Below are 13,999 nucleotides of genomic sequence, written 5' to 3'. Positions count from 1 at the left end.
AAAAAAAGAAGTCAAACGGTTGCAGATCAGAGAAGTGCTGGTAATTTATTTCCTGGCTACACACTGGGCACCTTTGAGGTAGTGTTGTCTCAACAGTGTCCTAGATCTCTTCCCCCCCCCTCCATCTCTTTGTACAGAAAATGAAGAAAGCTGCTGCAGGCTAGCGGTGCTACACTGCTGAGCTTGGCTGCCTCAAGCAGATCTATCAAGGGAAAAAGGGAACATCTCCAAATCAAGTGCAGAATATAAAAAGGCAAAACGCGAATTTCTGCCAAAAGAAGCAAACATGGCAGGAAGAGGGGAGGAAAAAAAAAAAAAGGAGGGAAAAGAAACCACCCACTCGACTCTGCCCTCCCTCCTGCCATCCCCACGCACCCCACTCCTTGCCCCCACTCTCCTTCTTTCACCCCCCCCAAAAGCAGAAAGCTGAACTGCCAACTCTTTCACATACTACCCACCAGATGAGGTGGGGCCTCTCTCCGGCAACCACTTAGCTCCAGAAATGATGTGAGGGTAGAAAAAGGCCACTCTGCTGGAAATTGTCACTCTTACACAAGCTGGCTCTATTCAGTCCCTGATCAAAGCACTGCCTTACAGAGAAAGTCGATTTGCACGCCCTGGGACAAAATAATCTAATTTACAAGCTCAGGCTATAGAACTTTCTTTAGGAAGGAAGGGGAAAAAAAATACCAAAAAGAAAAACCACATAAACCAACTCTCCCCTCCAACAGAAATATCATCTATGACTTCTTGCTGCTTAAGACAGCAGAAAGAGGAATTTTAGCATATTAATCTCAAGACAAGATAAGTTTATACTTGTCTGTGTAAACAGTTTATTCACTGCAGGAATCGGGAGTCTGCGAGGCAACTGAATTAGCAAGTCAGCGAGTTAATTTTCGAGAGCAGAGCAACACCACACAACGGATCCCCTCAAAGCCAGGCATGGATTTACTGCCAATGTCTGTTTTGGGAGATCCTGCTCCCCACCAGCTCTTGGTGGCCACCATCAATGCACACAGGGCCAAGCCCTGCTCTGCTCAGCATCGTGGAGGTGTTGGGGTGATGGCCAGAGCCAAGGCTCTCACTAGACCCAACAAGGGCATCTCCACTTGGATTTAGACCAGAAGGACTAATTCAGTGCCAACCAAGAGCCTTAATTAGCACCTGGTTTCAGGGAAGGACCAAGATGTGACTGCACACAAGCAGGTTTTTGGAAAGATGCTGAGAACACGTGGCTCCTGCCCAGCGCTATGCAGAATCTCTGCTCTGGCATCACCTTGGGATGGAAATGCTCCCCTCCCCTGCTCCCTCCTCTCCACACGTGCATGTTCCCAAACCCAGCATTTCCCGTGGCCCACCCAGAACCTGCAGCTCCTGCCTGAACTTACCGGAAAATGAGGTAGAGAAACTTGACCGTTGGCCTTGACACTCCGATGCATTTCCCGCTGGAGCTGCTTCTTGCTCCCAATTCTGTACGGGGGGATCCCATCTCTGCACGTGGAAGAGAGGCCACCATCAGCTAGGGCTGTCCCCATGCTCTAACTGAGACACCTCTCCATCCCCCCTGGAACCACCCAGCCACGCTGCAGGCCCTCATTCCCAGAGGTGCTGAGCCCTCTGGATGCCACCTGAAGCCTCAAATATCTGGCGGTGTGGGAAGTGCCTGTGCCACCATTACATGGATGGGCGGTAATTAAGCAAAAGCTCAAAAGCTGAAGGCAACTCCACGTGGGAAAACACCCAAAGATCCCATCAGCTTCACTTCCAAGGTATCTTGGAGGAAGGCCCTTCCAGTGCCAGGCTTCTGCTTCTGACCTTTATTTTTGTTGCTCTTTCCTCACCAAATTACTCTCTAGGACCAGAATGTCCCTCAAGTTCTGAAACACCCCATGGAGTGTTGGCACAGTGGAAACAAAAGAAGGAAGAAGCTGAGGATGGATGGCCACCCAAAGATGCTCCCCATCTCTACCACTACATAAGATCCAGGATGTTTCTCCCACCCTGAGGTTGGCCGGCACAGGACACCTCAAGGCATGAGCACGGACCCTCTGGGCAGGACATGGCTCCCTTCAGCCACCACAGCTCCTGGCCAGGAAACCACAAGGAGAGAGACCAGGCAAGGAGCTCCAGAGGGAACAGCCCCCTGCACACCCTGCTCCAGGCCCCGTGGGGCGTCTTCACCCCGGCCACGCAAAAAATTACCCCAGTCGGGATTAAAGGGCCTTCCCCAGACAGCGGGGCCAGCCGGAAGAGCATGCCTGGAGATCCTGAATGTCTCATTCCACCCCCTTCCCTCAGACTGGCTGCGTAACCTTGATCTCTGCTCCCGGCCCTTTCATCCACCTGCCCCCACACACCTGACTCATCCCCTGAGCACAGAAAATAGCTCCTGCCCGAGGAGGAGACAGCGCTGGCCCCACGCTGCTGCCACAGGAGCCAGCGTGGCACAGTGTCCCTGCATGTCCCCTCCTGTGGCCCACAGGGGTGGTGGGCACACACAAGAAGTGTTCCCTGAGACACCACGTCCCTTCCCTTTGAGGAGGGCGATCAGATCGCTCCAAGTCTGAAGCACGCTATGGCAGAGCTTTGTCAAGATCTTGGCCAAAAAGCATCCAGTTGCCAATAAATTGTTTTTAATGAGCCAGGATTAGGCTGCAAAGCCTGGAGTGAAGGATCAGAACAATTTCGTTTTAATAGACTTGGAAAAACTTTTGTAAGAAAAACGAGCGTGCTGGGACCACAGAAGAGGCCCTTGATGCCACAAGATGAACATCAGCCTCCTCTGGACACGGTTTACGAGTGCATGTGACATGGCAAGTGAAAGGAGCTGATTGTCCTCATGTCCCCACTGCACAATATGGGGCTCTGGGGCCTTTCTGGGGGAGCAGCCCAGCACACAAAGGCCAACACAGCCAGCCATGGCCACCAACCACAGCTGCTGGTGGCCACCAAGGACCTCTCCATGCTCTCCATGAAGGCCACCAAGCATTTCTGCTCCACAAACCCGTGGGGCAACGGGGGAAAAGCAATTCCAAGGTGAAAACCAAAAACAACCTCTACCTTCAGAGATGCCTTTGTTAACTGAGGCTTACCAAGACAAGGGTCTCTTAGGGAAGACCCTCAATATGGGGAATACCCAGTAGAACAGGTATTTGAAAAGCAAATAAAAATGCCAGCATCAGCACGTCACAAGCATATGAACAAATGGGATTAATCCCATTAACACACATGAAGGAGGAGGTGTCCTCTATCCATGGCAGTCCAAGAGGCCAGTTGGGAGGAACAGGGAAGTAGCTGAAGGCCTGTGTGTCCACCACAAGGCATCCAAGGACGTGATCAGGGGCAACAGGGAGTCCTGCAGCCCTCCTCCATTGCCCACCTCCCTCCAGGTCTGCAAGGATGAAATGCTGTCCCCAACCCCTCTGCTGTGGCCACCAAGCTACAGGAACACTGACCCAACAGCATAGCTCCTCTCCTTGAGATTTACCCTCATTCAAGTTGCTACAAAAAATGCTCCTTCTCCCTAAAATTCCTCTGGTTGCGCCAGAGAGCCCCACATGAAACCTCCTGCTCCCTGCTTCCACAGCCCTGCCTTGGCAGAGGAGTTCTACAACTTGTAACAACGTGCAGAATTAAAAAAAAACCCAGAGGTATTTCTCTGGGATGGGAAGGCAGCGGAACAGCTTGGGAAAGTCAGCCTGGGGAATGGAGAGAGACTTCAGCAGCCACTTCGTTTTCACAGAAAACGGGGAAAATAGGCAAGGCCAGGGTCGAAGGGATGACCAACGAGAGATCCCTGACTGCAGGAGGGTCAAATGGATGGAGCTGGAGCCAGGATCAGCCCAGCAGGAGACGTGGAGGACAAGGGGAATCCTGATGCTGCAGCAGATTCCCCCCCAACCAGGAGAAGGTACCTCTGAAACGAAAGAGCTGAGCTTGGCCAGAGGTTTCAGAGCAGGACAAGGGTTAACTAAGCCCAGCTCTCCAGGTGCCACCTCTCCCCTTGCTCCAACAGCCAACATTTGCACTCACTTCCTTGCCTACTAAAAGCTGTGGCTGAAGAGCTACAGAGCTGAGGCACTAAATAGTAGAGTTTAATTATAAACAGTTCAGCTAACCAGGCTGGGGCTAAGCCAATCTGTTTCTGGGGGAAACACTAGTTTGAAGTCTTCTACCCAGTCAGCTGCCATTTAAGCTGAGCCAATTATCTTAGCCTTTTGACTCAGATGTGCCTGACCTAACCTGAATGTAGTTTTACTGCTGCTTTGAAATATCAGACTCATGCGCATATGCATTCACTCCCATCTTCATTTGGCAACGGCTCTGAAACAAGCCTCTGATCTTGCCAACATCAAAAGCCTGGTTTGTAAGATAAGGTAATATTTGAAGTTTGCTCAGCAGCATTCCCCTGTGTCCAAAGTAAATCCATAAATAAGATATAAGCAAATAAAAAAAAAAAAAAATCCCCTTTCCTCCACCCCCCCCCTCCCCAATCAAGAAATGGAAATACAAATTTGCATGATGCTTTGTGGCTATTACAAAACATATAGGGACAGACTGATCCCTGGCATCTGGAATAAAATAAAACAGGCAGATTATGCATTATTTGGAGATTTCTCCCAATTCCAGTGCAATTCAGATTTAGATTTATCTTCAGAAAAAAACAAAACAAACTCAGTTTACTGCCTTGTCTGACAGACTCTTCCAGAACAAGTTTTTTCCTCTTCAGTTGATACCAATATAAGCCAAAAGAAGTAATTTGCATTCACACTGATGGAACAGAATAAACTCAGTTACGAGGGGGGGGCAGAACCTCACAGCACCTGGCTTGTGCCCCCAACACACCCCCAGCATCTCCAGCATCCGGCAGAGCCGTGTGCCAGGAGAGCCAGTGAATCCCAACTGCTCCCCTGCAGCCTTGGCATCTTCGCCTCTGCAAAGGAAGTTATCCATCAGCCTAAACTTTAAGCCCGGCCTCCAAACCTGCCAATTTACCTCTCCCACTCCCAAGAGAACCACCCCAACAGCCCGGTGTGCTCCCGGCCCCGCGGACCGAGCGTGGCTTCGGGGGGTGCCGTGGGGAGGGTGGTGGTGGAGTGGGGGGGGGTGTAACCAGTTCTGCAGCAGGAAATATTCCTTTCTGCCACCTCCCCAGGCCTCCCGCCACCCCCCAACCTGGAGCTGCGGGCAGTTTAATCAGCCAAGCTTCCCCAAACTCTCACAGCCTGCGCGGGCCATTGTTACGGCAGGAAAAAACAGGCAGCTCCTTTCAGGCGCTGCTTTATGGGGAGCTCCTATTCACTTGTTCAAGCAAATTTCAAAGCGGGCTGCTGCCCTCTCATCCCCGCTAAGCTCCCCTGGACTAACAATGGGCTGAAAGCGATTCAGTTAAGCCTTTCATCCACCATGCACTTTATTTCTCACTCAGTGCTCTCATCTGTATAAGGCCTACAATTGGCATTGCTGTGAAGAGAGGGTATAATCCTAGCCCTGTGAATCCCAAGTGACCCTACACTGGTCCAGAAATGACTAACCCAATGAATGCTCTGTTGACACATGATCACATACAACCAGAGCCAGTAAGAAGAAATAAAGAAGTCACCCTATGATTCAGCTCTTTTATTTAATGCCAATATTGTTCAATAGGGGAATCTGGTGGGACAACAAACTATTTTTTTCTGTAATATCAGTTCAAAACACACATGTGCATTTAAGAAAAAAAAATTAAAAAAAAAAGAAGCTTTTGTTTATGCACCAAGGATTTTTGGTAAATCCTGTTTTCCGTTGTGTATCATCACACATGTTGACTTTAAAAACCCAGCATGCAAACCTCTCCAAGGAGTACACAGGGACCACTGGACATGCCTGACAGAGACACTGCAGAAGTTTAAAGATTAAGACCAAGAATGCAGCACTCTGCTCACAGGTGGGCTTTTCTGGAGCACTTGTTTAAGTGAAGATCATGAAACACAAACAGCAGCATCTGCCTTCTGCTCAGCTGAAGAAAATGGTCCTTAAGAGCCCTAAGCAAGCCTCACTGTCTCCTTTACAGACACAAAAGCACCATTTCTCTCCCACTGGGGAAAGCAAACCGTCAGTCAAACCCCTTGCTCCCAGTTGCACACTTCTCAGCACCCAGGAGAAGCCAGATCCTGCAACTCCTGGGCTCAGCCACAGCACCATCTCTCCTCCCTCTGCTCCTGAAACATCCAGACCTGATCCATGCAGCTCCATTCAAATGGCTCTTTGAAGACTGCCCCAGCCACACTAGACGAGCAGCTATTTGCCCCTTCAGGTCACTGGCCCTATTAATGCACCTTCTGACATTAATGACAAACGTTAATTACAGAAAGTACTTCCTACAGGAAGTAATCTCCTTCTCTTTGATGACTGATAACTAGTTAAGGAAGCCTGGCCTTAAGACAAAGGCTCAGGGAGATGCACTCCTCGGGTTAGTCACCATCACCAAACATGTTTGCTCAGCTGCAGTTGCAAAATGGCAACAGAGGGATCCATCATTCCACTCCATCCGATACCTGCGGCGACGGGATGAGGAGAGAGGCTGCCATGCCCTGCACACACCTCCAGCAGCACCAGCGGGGTGATGACCCCGGACCCATCACTCCCCTGAGTCCCACAGTGCCCCAGCACATCCCAAAAGGACCAGCAGCAGGTACTTACACGCTGCTGTCCGTCATCGACATGGAGTCGTCCGTCAGGGCATCACTGGAGATCTCGCTGTCGTTCGCGCTGGTCGCCGGGGCGAAGACATAGCCAGAGTTCACGTGGTACGGGTTAACAGGATCGTTCCTCTTGAAGGACCTAGGGACAAGCAGAACAGGAATGGAGTTACCAGCCAGCCTCAGGCTTCGTGAAAGCACCCTCCTCATGGGAACCACGCTCACCGCCTGCTCAACCCCTTCAGAGCGAACCAACCATCCACTGCTCAGAGCAGCAGCAACCAGGACACCCTCTGCCCAAACCAGGGCACTCTGTGTCCAAACCAGGGCACCCTCTGTCCAAATCAGGACATCCTCTGCCCAAACCAAGGCACTCTGTGTCCAAACCAGGGCACCCTCTGTCCAAACACACCAAAAGTCCAACTTCAAACATGTCACTTTTAGCCATTTCTAAAGTGCTCTAGGAAGTCCCTGGAAGCACCTCTATGTACTCTTGATACCTTCAAAAACCTAAAGCTTGGTGCTGCACTGCTGAGGTCACCAGGATTTTTGCTGTTGGCATCAGCAGGGAAAAGACCAAGAAGTTCACAGCTCAAGTCCCACTGAAAGCCACAAGGAAGCAGCTAATGATGCTTAAGGCCAACGTGAAGACAAGAGTTAGGGTCCCTTTGGGAATGAAAAGTTACTGGTGACTGTGTTCCCTGAAACAGGAGAACTGCCTGGAACTACTGGAACTACGTGGGTGGGGCCCCCATGTGTCAGAGGCACAGACAGGGCTGAGATCTGCTGTCCCAGGCTTGACCTCCCAAAGCTGGGTACCACCTTCCTGGCATTATAAAAACACACACAAAATGCCCATTTTTAGGAGAACCTCCCACTTGTTTGACTTGTGTTTTTGTGCATAGGGTTGCACGGGGAAGAGGAGGACGGGGATGTGAGGGCAGACACAGCAGGCTGCATTAATGGGCACGTGGGTGACTGATACCAACACCTTCGGCTTCACCTGGAGAAGCAAATCCAAAGCCCAGCCTGGATGTTTGGGCTAAGCACCCAAGAGCAGATGGGTGACACAGGCTGTGATGGAGCATGGCAGGGTCACCACGGCAGGGTCACTGCAGGGGTGGGGGGGACTTGGGCATCCCCCTGCCCAATGCCTCCCATCACTCCAACTTCCCAGCCAGGATCAATACACATATCTTGGCAGGTGATAAGGGGATTATGCAGGGAGGTTTGAAAACCACATGTTAAGGTGCACATTTTGTTCCTCTTCCAGGGCAGGATGGGGTTGTTAAGCTTCTGCCTTTGTATATCAAAGCAAAAGGCCTTGTCATCTGATAAGGACTGCTGATTTTAATAATTAGGGCCACTTACCCAGGACTTGGGGGCCTAAGGAATGTGCCAGCAGGCTTGGCAGGTTTTTTTTGTTGTTTTTTTTCTTTTTTTTAATGGGCTTTCCACCTCCCTGCCCCCCTGGGGCTCGAGGGACCAGCTGGGTTTAAGTGACAGCAATGTCCTCCCACCTCCCCACTCTCCATCTCCATCCCTCACCAACACCCAGGCACCCTGTGGTCCAAGCACCAAACACTGCAGCCTCCACAAAGGCTTAAGTTTAAAAAAAAAAAAAGGGGGGGGAAGGAAAGGAAACAAAAAAAAATAAAAAAAGAAGGAAAAAAGGAGGGGGAAGCACGGTGGGGAAGATGGGCCTCTCTGGTATGAGCAGCGAGGGGCTGGCTGCAGGCAGGTATTCAGCCCAGCCAGGGCTGCATTCCTTTCCAAGGAGGCCAAGGCATTTCTGACGGGGAGATCAAGATGCTAAAAAATACATCTCTGGGAAGAAAAAGAAGAAGGAAAAGACAAAAAAAAAAAAAAAGAGAGATAGTAAGGAATGCCACAGGAAAGAAGTTAAATCTTCAAAGATAAATTAATTCCACATGTGGGCAAAAGCAAAGTTATCCCACTCCTACTACAAGAAAGTTCCTCTAAAAACCATGTAGGCTTCTACTCTGGTTCAGGGGGATGTGCGGGCCCAGTGACCCTTCCTAGGTCCTTGGTGGGCTTTTGGGTCAACGTGTAAGGGATGCAGCTCTTCTGACTTCTTGACCTGAAACCATCTCAGGTCTTGAGAGTGTCCTGAGGACCACGACGCTCAGGGGTCCAGGATGCTCCATGGGGCTCAGGGGTGCAGGATGCTCCCCAGAACAGGACCATGGCCTTGCTGGAGGTGCCTGCCACCCCTGGTCTCCTCCAGGAGGGCTGACTGGCCATGTTGTTCTTGTAGGACTGCTGGGGGGGCTGAGGTGGGGGTGGAAGCAGTGGGTCACAGGGAGAGGAGGTGTGTCCAAAGATATAATTAGAGAAAGTGGCCACAACCAGCTCATCTTCCCCTCAGTGTACTGGGCTGCAGCATCACTCACCTACCAACACCTCATGGAGGAAAAAAAACCAACCAAAAAACAAACCCCTAAAGCTGACATATTTTTAAAGTCATCCTCCCGCCCCCAACCAACACTACTCCACAGAAGTCCCCCCATCCTTCAAGAAAACCAATGGGGGTTGTTTTGCTACGTTTAATTTTTTTTTTCCCCTTTTTAATTTGACCACCTTACTCCAGTAATTGCACCCAGATGCATCAAGTTGCCTGCGAGGGTTTTAAATTCCAGGGAAAGCGGTGGTCTCCTGCCACAGATGCTGCACACACAAACACAGCCCAGCTCCAAACTCAATATGCAAAGTGTTTTCAGCTGTCAGGTAGCAGTTGCTCTGGAGCTTCAAGGAGAATGTCTGATGTTTCTCAGCCTATTCTTATCTTGATGCGATGACACACAGCATGGGACTCTCTCTCTCTCTCTCTGCTATGTTAGGCAATGGCCATATCAGAGGTATTATAATGCCATGAAAATTTCAGGGGCTCCTGCTTGTAGCCCCTCTTATGAGGGTGCACTTTCAGAGTGCGGGTTGGGTTTTTTTTTTTTCTTGTCAAACTCTGCTTCTCAGAAATAAAAGCACTCAGGCAGGTCAACCCACAGACTTTATACAGAGAGAGAGAAAATGTACAAGGAGCAGTTGGAGGCAAAATTGAATCTCATTAAGTGTTTTCTTGGGACAAACATCACTGGGCAACCATGGGTTTAAAAAACATTAAAAAAAAAAAAAAAAAAAAAAAAAAAAAAAAAAAAAAAAAAAAAAAAAAAAAAAAAAAAAAAAAAAAAAAAAAAAAAAAAAAAAAAAAAAAAAAAAAAAAAAAAAAAAAAAAAAAAAAAAAAAAAGGAAAAAAACCACACATGCACAAACCTGAAAAAAAAAAAAAAAGTATATTTTAACACAACTATGTTAATCACAGCTTCCATGCTCTAATTGTAGAACACTGCTTCGAGCATAGCTTTACAATGGCATCATTTACTTTGATAATTGAAGCCAAACTTGGTTCCAATAACTTCACACACACAAGGAGCTGCACCGGCGGGTCCTTTCAAAGGCCAGGAAGCACTGGGAGCCGGCAGAAGGCCATCTGCAAGCCCCAGCCTTCCCCAAGCAAGGCCAGTCCCACTGATGTTAGAGCCCTAATGGGAGGCAGATGAGTCCACCTTGGACTGAACGAAACCACGTTACCCAGCGGCACTGCAAAGGAAGAGGAGCCCTCTGTGTACACAAAGTCGTGCGTGATAAATTTAGAAGCGCGTATAAATAATAGCTGGAATTCCTGGAGCATGGGGCCAGGTCCAGCACAGCGTGGGGAGGCCAGTTTTAACCACACCACAGCCCAGAGGGAAGGGGAGTCGCTTGGAAGGACAAGAGGGAGGTTCTGCATTTTAAAATCTTCCCCTCATTAGGGCTCCAAATATACAGGCAGCAGTTTGCAATTCGCCTGCTCCCCAGCCAGGTGCAAACGCTGTGTTTTCACTGGACTTCTCCTGTTCCTGTCCATCACCGGTGCTGGGGCCAAACAAAGTCTTTCAACTGGTCCGGTTTCCGCGCTCTCCTGTTTGCCGTGGTTTTGGCCGTGACTCAGTGCCCTGGGATTCCCAGGTGGTCTCCCATCCAAACACTGGGCTGGCCTGAGATCACTCTGCTCCCACCATCAGGTGGGCTCAGCCCAGTGCTCCCGGCTTTCGCTGGGATAATCACATTGAAACCCACCGAAGCGAATGGCCAGAGCCTGCACAGCCCTTCAAAACCAGAGCACACTGAGCAGAAATTCCTTAATTCCATCACACACATGAGGAGGGAGGTGTGGTTTGGCCACTCACCAGGAAAGACTTTGTGCAAGCTTCAGCTCCAATCCTAGACGCGATCCTAAATGCTGAGTGATGAGAGATAACCCATCCATATGCTCATCAGCTCGGAGCACATGCACGCACAAGTGGCTTCACAAACGGATCGCTCGGGGAGGAACTGAGCAGCATCTCAGCTTGACCTCCCCTCTCTTTGCATTGAGATCTCTTGGCCCCATGGAGAGCAAAAGCTCCTGGAAATTCAACAGAAGGTGATCAAAGCAAAACGCACTACCTAATGTCCTAGGAGGGCAGATCTGACATGTGAGGAGCAAGCTGCATTAATCCCTGGACAAAAAAAAGAAAAGAAAGAGGGGGAAAAAAAAAAAAAAAGAAAAAAAGAAAAGGAAAAAAGCCCAGCACTAATCAGGCAAGCAGCCACGGCGCTGCAAGAGCTCTCCTGGACAAGGCACATGTGGGTTTAGCAGGGCCTGCAGCTCTGGCAGAACATACAGCCAAGCCCTTCCAGCTCTGAATCCCAACAAAGGCTCAGAGATAAAAGCATCAAACATCCCCCTCCTGGAAAGCCAGCGAAGGGCAGCAGTTCAAACCAAGTTCTGGAGAACAGCAGATGCTCAGGCAGCAACACTCAGGCACGAGATGAGGATCCCAAACCCCAAGTCCTCCACAGACCAGCTGCCAGCATCGCCCCCCCTGCACACCCCCCAGCAGGAGGGGTCCAGAGGCCGTGCCAGGATGCAGCGCATCCCTTCTGTCCATCCCCCCGCGCCCAGCACCTCCACCCCCTCCGCTGCCAGGAGAGCCTCCAGGGCAGGGAGAGGACCAAAGAGGCCTCTGGCTCCACAGCACCCTCCTGGGCAAGGGGAGCCTCCCAGTGCCCCACGGCTCAGCACCAGGAAAGCCGGCACAGCTGGAAGCTCTCCAGGGGCAGGAGAGGAGGGCGCGCTCCAGCAAAGCCTCCCCGGGAGAAGCCTGATGCCCTTTGATGTCCATGAATCACAGACACACTCTCAAAATTCCTGTAAACGAGATGTCAAACACTCACCATACCAACCCCCAGGCTCCCGGGCCGTCGGAGGAGAGCGCACATCTGCAGCAGAGCCCTCTCCTCTCAGCCCTGATTCAACAATCCACATTTATGGCAAGGGTGGGGAGAGGAAAGAATACATTTTCAGAGGATTATACAACTCATCATTTGCTCATCAGAGTCTCTCTTCCCCATCCCCCCCCTTCACTTCGAGACGGCTCTCACTTTCCTCACCCTCGCACTGGTGTGCCACCAACATTTCCAACAAAAGAGAAGGGTCTGGCAGTGCAGGGACCAGGGCACAAGGACACCCTGTCACCACACAACGTCCCTGCGTCCTCATCAGCTCCCACTTGACACAAACACCTCTCAGCGAGTTTAACTGAGCTCACTGACAACATGAGAGCACCAAACACCTACCTAAGATCTATTACTCTACACCTGGAATGCCTCTACTACCTCTAACACTCAAAATTTAAGCATCCTCCTGCACGCACTGGCTCAGAGCCACCCTAGATGGCTTTGACACGACACCAACACCCAACACCATGGAGCGGCTGCACATCACACACACACACACACACACAGAGTCAAATAAAAGCTGATTCTGCCCAAGTTGCAGAGTTTGATGCAGTGAGTGCACACATTTCCTCCTCCACGACCGCACAATTGCTTCCCACATAACCAACATCGTTAAACACCGGTTGATGGTGGAGTTGGGGAACTAGTAGGTTACATTATTCATGTGTCTCTGTGATCCACTCTACTACTGCTCTTAATAGGTTTGAAAGTTGAACCAATAATTACCGTATGTCCGGAGGACATAGCTGCTATGAAGTTTTTGATCTATAAGAGAACTGAAAGAGCCAATAGGGCTTCAGAGCACAGAATCTTGTTTTCCTCTGCAGAGGAGGAAAAAAAAAAACCCACACTCAGCCAACACCCCCCCCCAAATTCCAGAGTTTGGAGGTGTGGAGAAGCAGCCCTGCTCCCAGCCCCACGGGAAGCTCGGCGTCCCCTCGATTCCCACCCCAACAGCCTTCTGAAAACCACTCTCAAAGTCCTTAAAGTTAAAACAAAGCACGATTTCCAGGGGGTCCCTTACCTGTATCCATTCTCGATCGTTTCCGTAGCTCTGACATTCGCTGTAACCCTCAACGTCTTGCTGGATAGTCCGACTACTGAAGGCAAGATCTTGTTCTTGAAGTCTGCACAGCTCCATTCCTCTTCTTCATTCAAGGTCGGGAGATAGCCACAGACAACTTTTAAGCTCCCCAGTCCATTGCTGTTCATGTAAGCGGGGTTCTCTCCTCCACTCCGTACGTATTCGAGGTATATATCAGAAGTTAAAAACATCTGGTAAGCATTTTCCTCCATCACAGTCTGAATCTCAGTCTGTGCCTGATCAAACATGATGGAATCTATCTGCTGCTTCTTGATGCTGTCCCTTATGTAGGTCTTGGTAGCAGGTTTGAGCTGCTTGGAGACGATGCTGTTGTTCTCGATGTACCTTTTGTAAATAGCTTTGGCTACTCGCAAAGTTTTGGTATCCTTAAGGTCCATCTGCCTGAAGCCATTGCAGGCAAACCAGAAGTCTAAGGTATCCACACATTTCTCCCTTTCCAGAAAGGTCCGAAAAAGATAGGCACCATCTTGATCTCCCAACAAGGAATGCAAGGATTTGGTCCATCTGGCCAGAGGGGAGTCTGGGGACGCGCTGCCCTCCGGCTCCCCGAGTCCGTTCTCATTCCTCCGCGGGGCAGGAGGCACCGGCATGGCCTTGAAGCTTTGGCTTTTTGGGAGAAACGAGCTGGCGAGTTGCGGGCATGGTGCTTCTCCTTCCTCCCCCGGGACAGGGGGTCGGGGGGCGTCTTCCCTGAAGCTGCTGCTGGGGTCTGGGAGGTGGGCGAGGACCACGGCGCTGCTCATGGCTCCGGAGCTCGGTGGGGAGAAGGGCTCCCAGTTGCTCCAGGAGCTGCCTGTGCCTCTGCCTGCCTCTGCCTGGAGTCAGCAGGGGATCCTCGGAGCCTCCTCTCTGCGAAGAGGGGAAAAAAAAAAAA

The 13,999-nt window shown here is 50.4% G+C and overlaps 1 protein-coding gene across 4 annotated transcripts in view; it reads right to left on the bottom strand.

Moving 5' to 3' along the window:
* AXIN2 (axin 2) overlaps positions 1-13,969 on the bottom strand; it is a 24,066-nt gene extending 10,097 nt beyond the window's left edge. For all 4 annotated transcript variants that reach the window (XM_027890374.1, XM_027890377.1, XM_027890376.1 and 1 more), the window contains exons 1-3: positions 13,045-13,969; positions 6,682-6,822; positions 1,389-1,491 (exon numbers count right to left, since the gene is read on the bottom strand). In XM_027890374.1, coding sequence (XP_027746175.1) covers positions 1,389-1,491; positions 6,682-6,822; positions 13,045-13,868 — 1,068 coding nt within the window. In that variant the 5' untranslated portion in view covers positions 13,869-13,969. The remainder of the gene's footprint in view (positions 1-1,388; positions 1,492-6,681; positions 6,823-13,044) is intronic.
* Between the last annotated feature and the right edge of the window lie 30 nt (positions 13,970-13,999).

Source organism: Empidonax traillii, unplaced genomic scaffold (genome assembly GCF_003031625.1).
Source record: "Empidonax traillii isolate 1590-97213 ecotype Southwest subspecies unplaced genomic scaffold, ASM303162v1 scaffold286:size1162393, whole genome shotgun sequence".
Lineage (NCBI taxonomy): Eukaryota > Metazoa > Chordata > Aves > Passeriformes > Tyrannidae > Empidonax > Empidonax traillii.
This window is presented reverse-complemented; position numbering and strand designations above follow the sequence as displayed.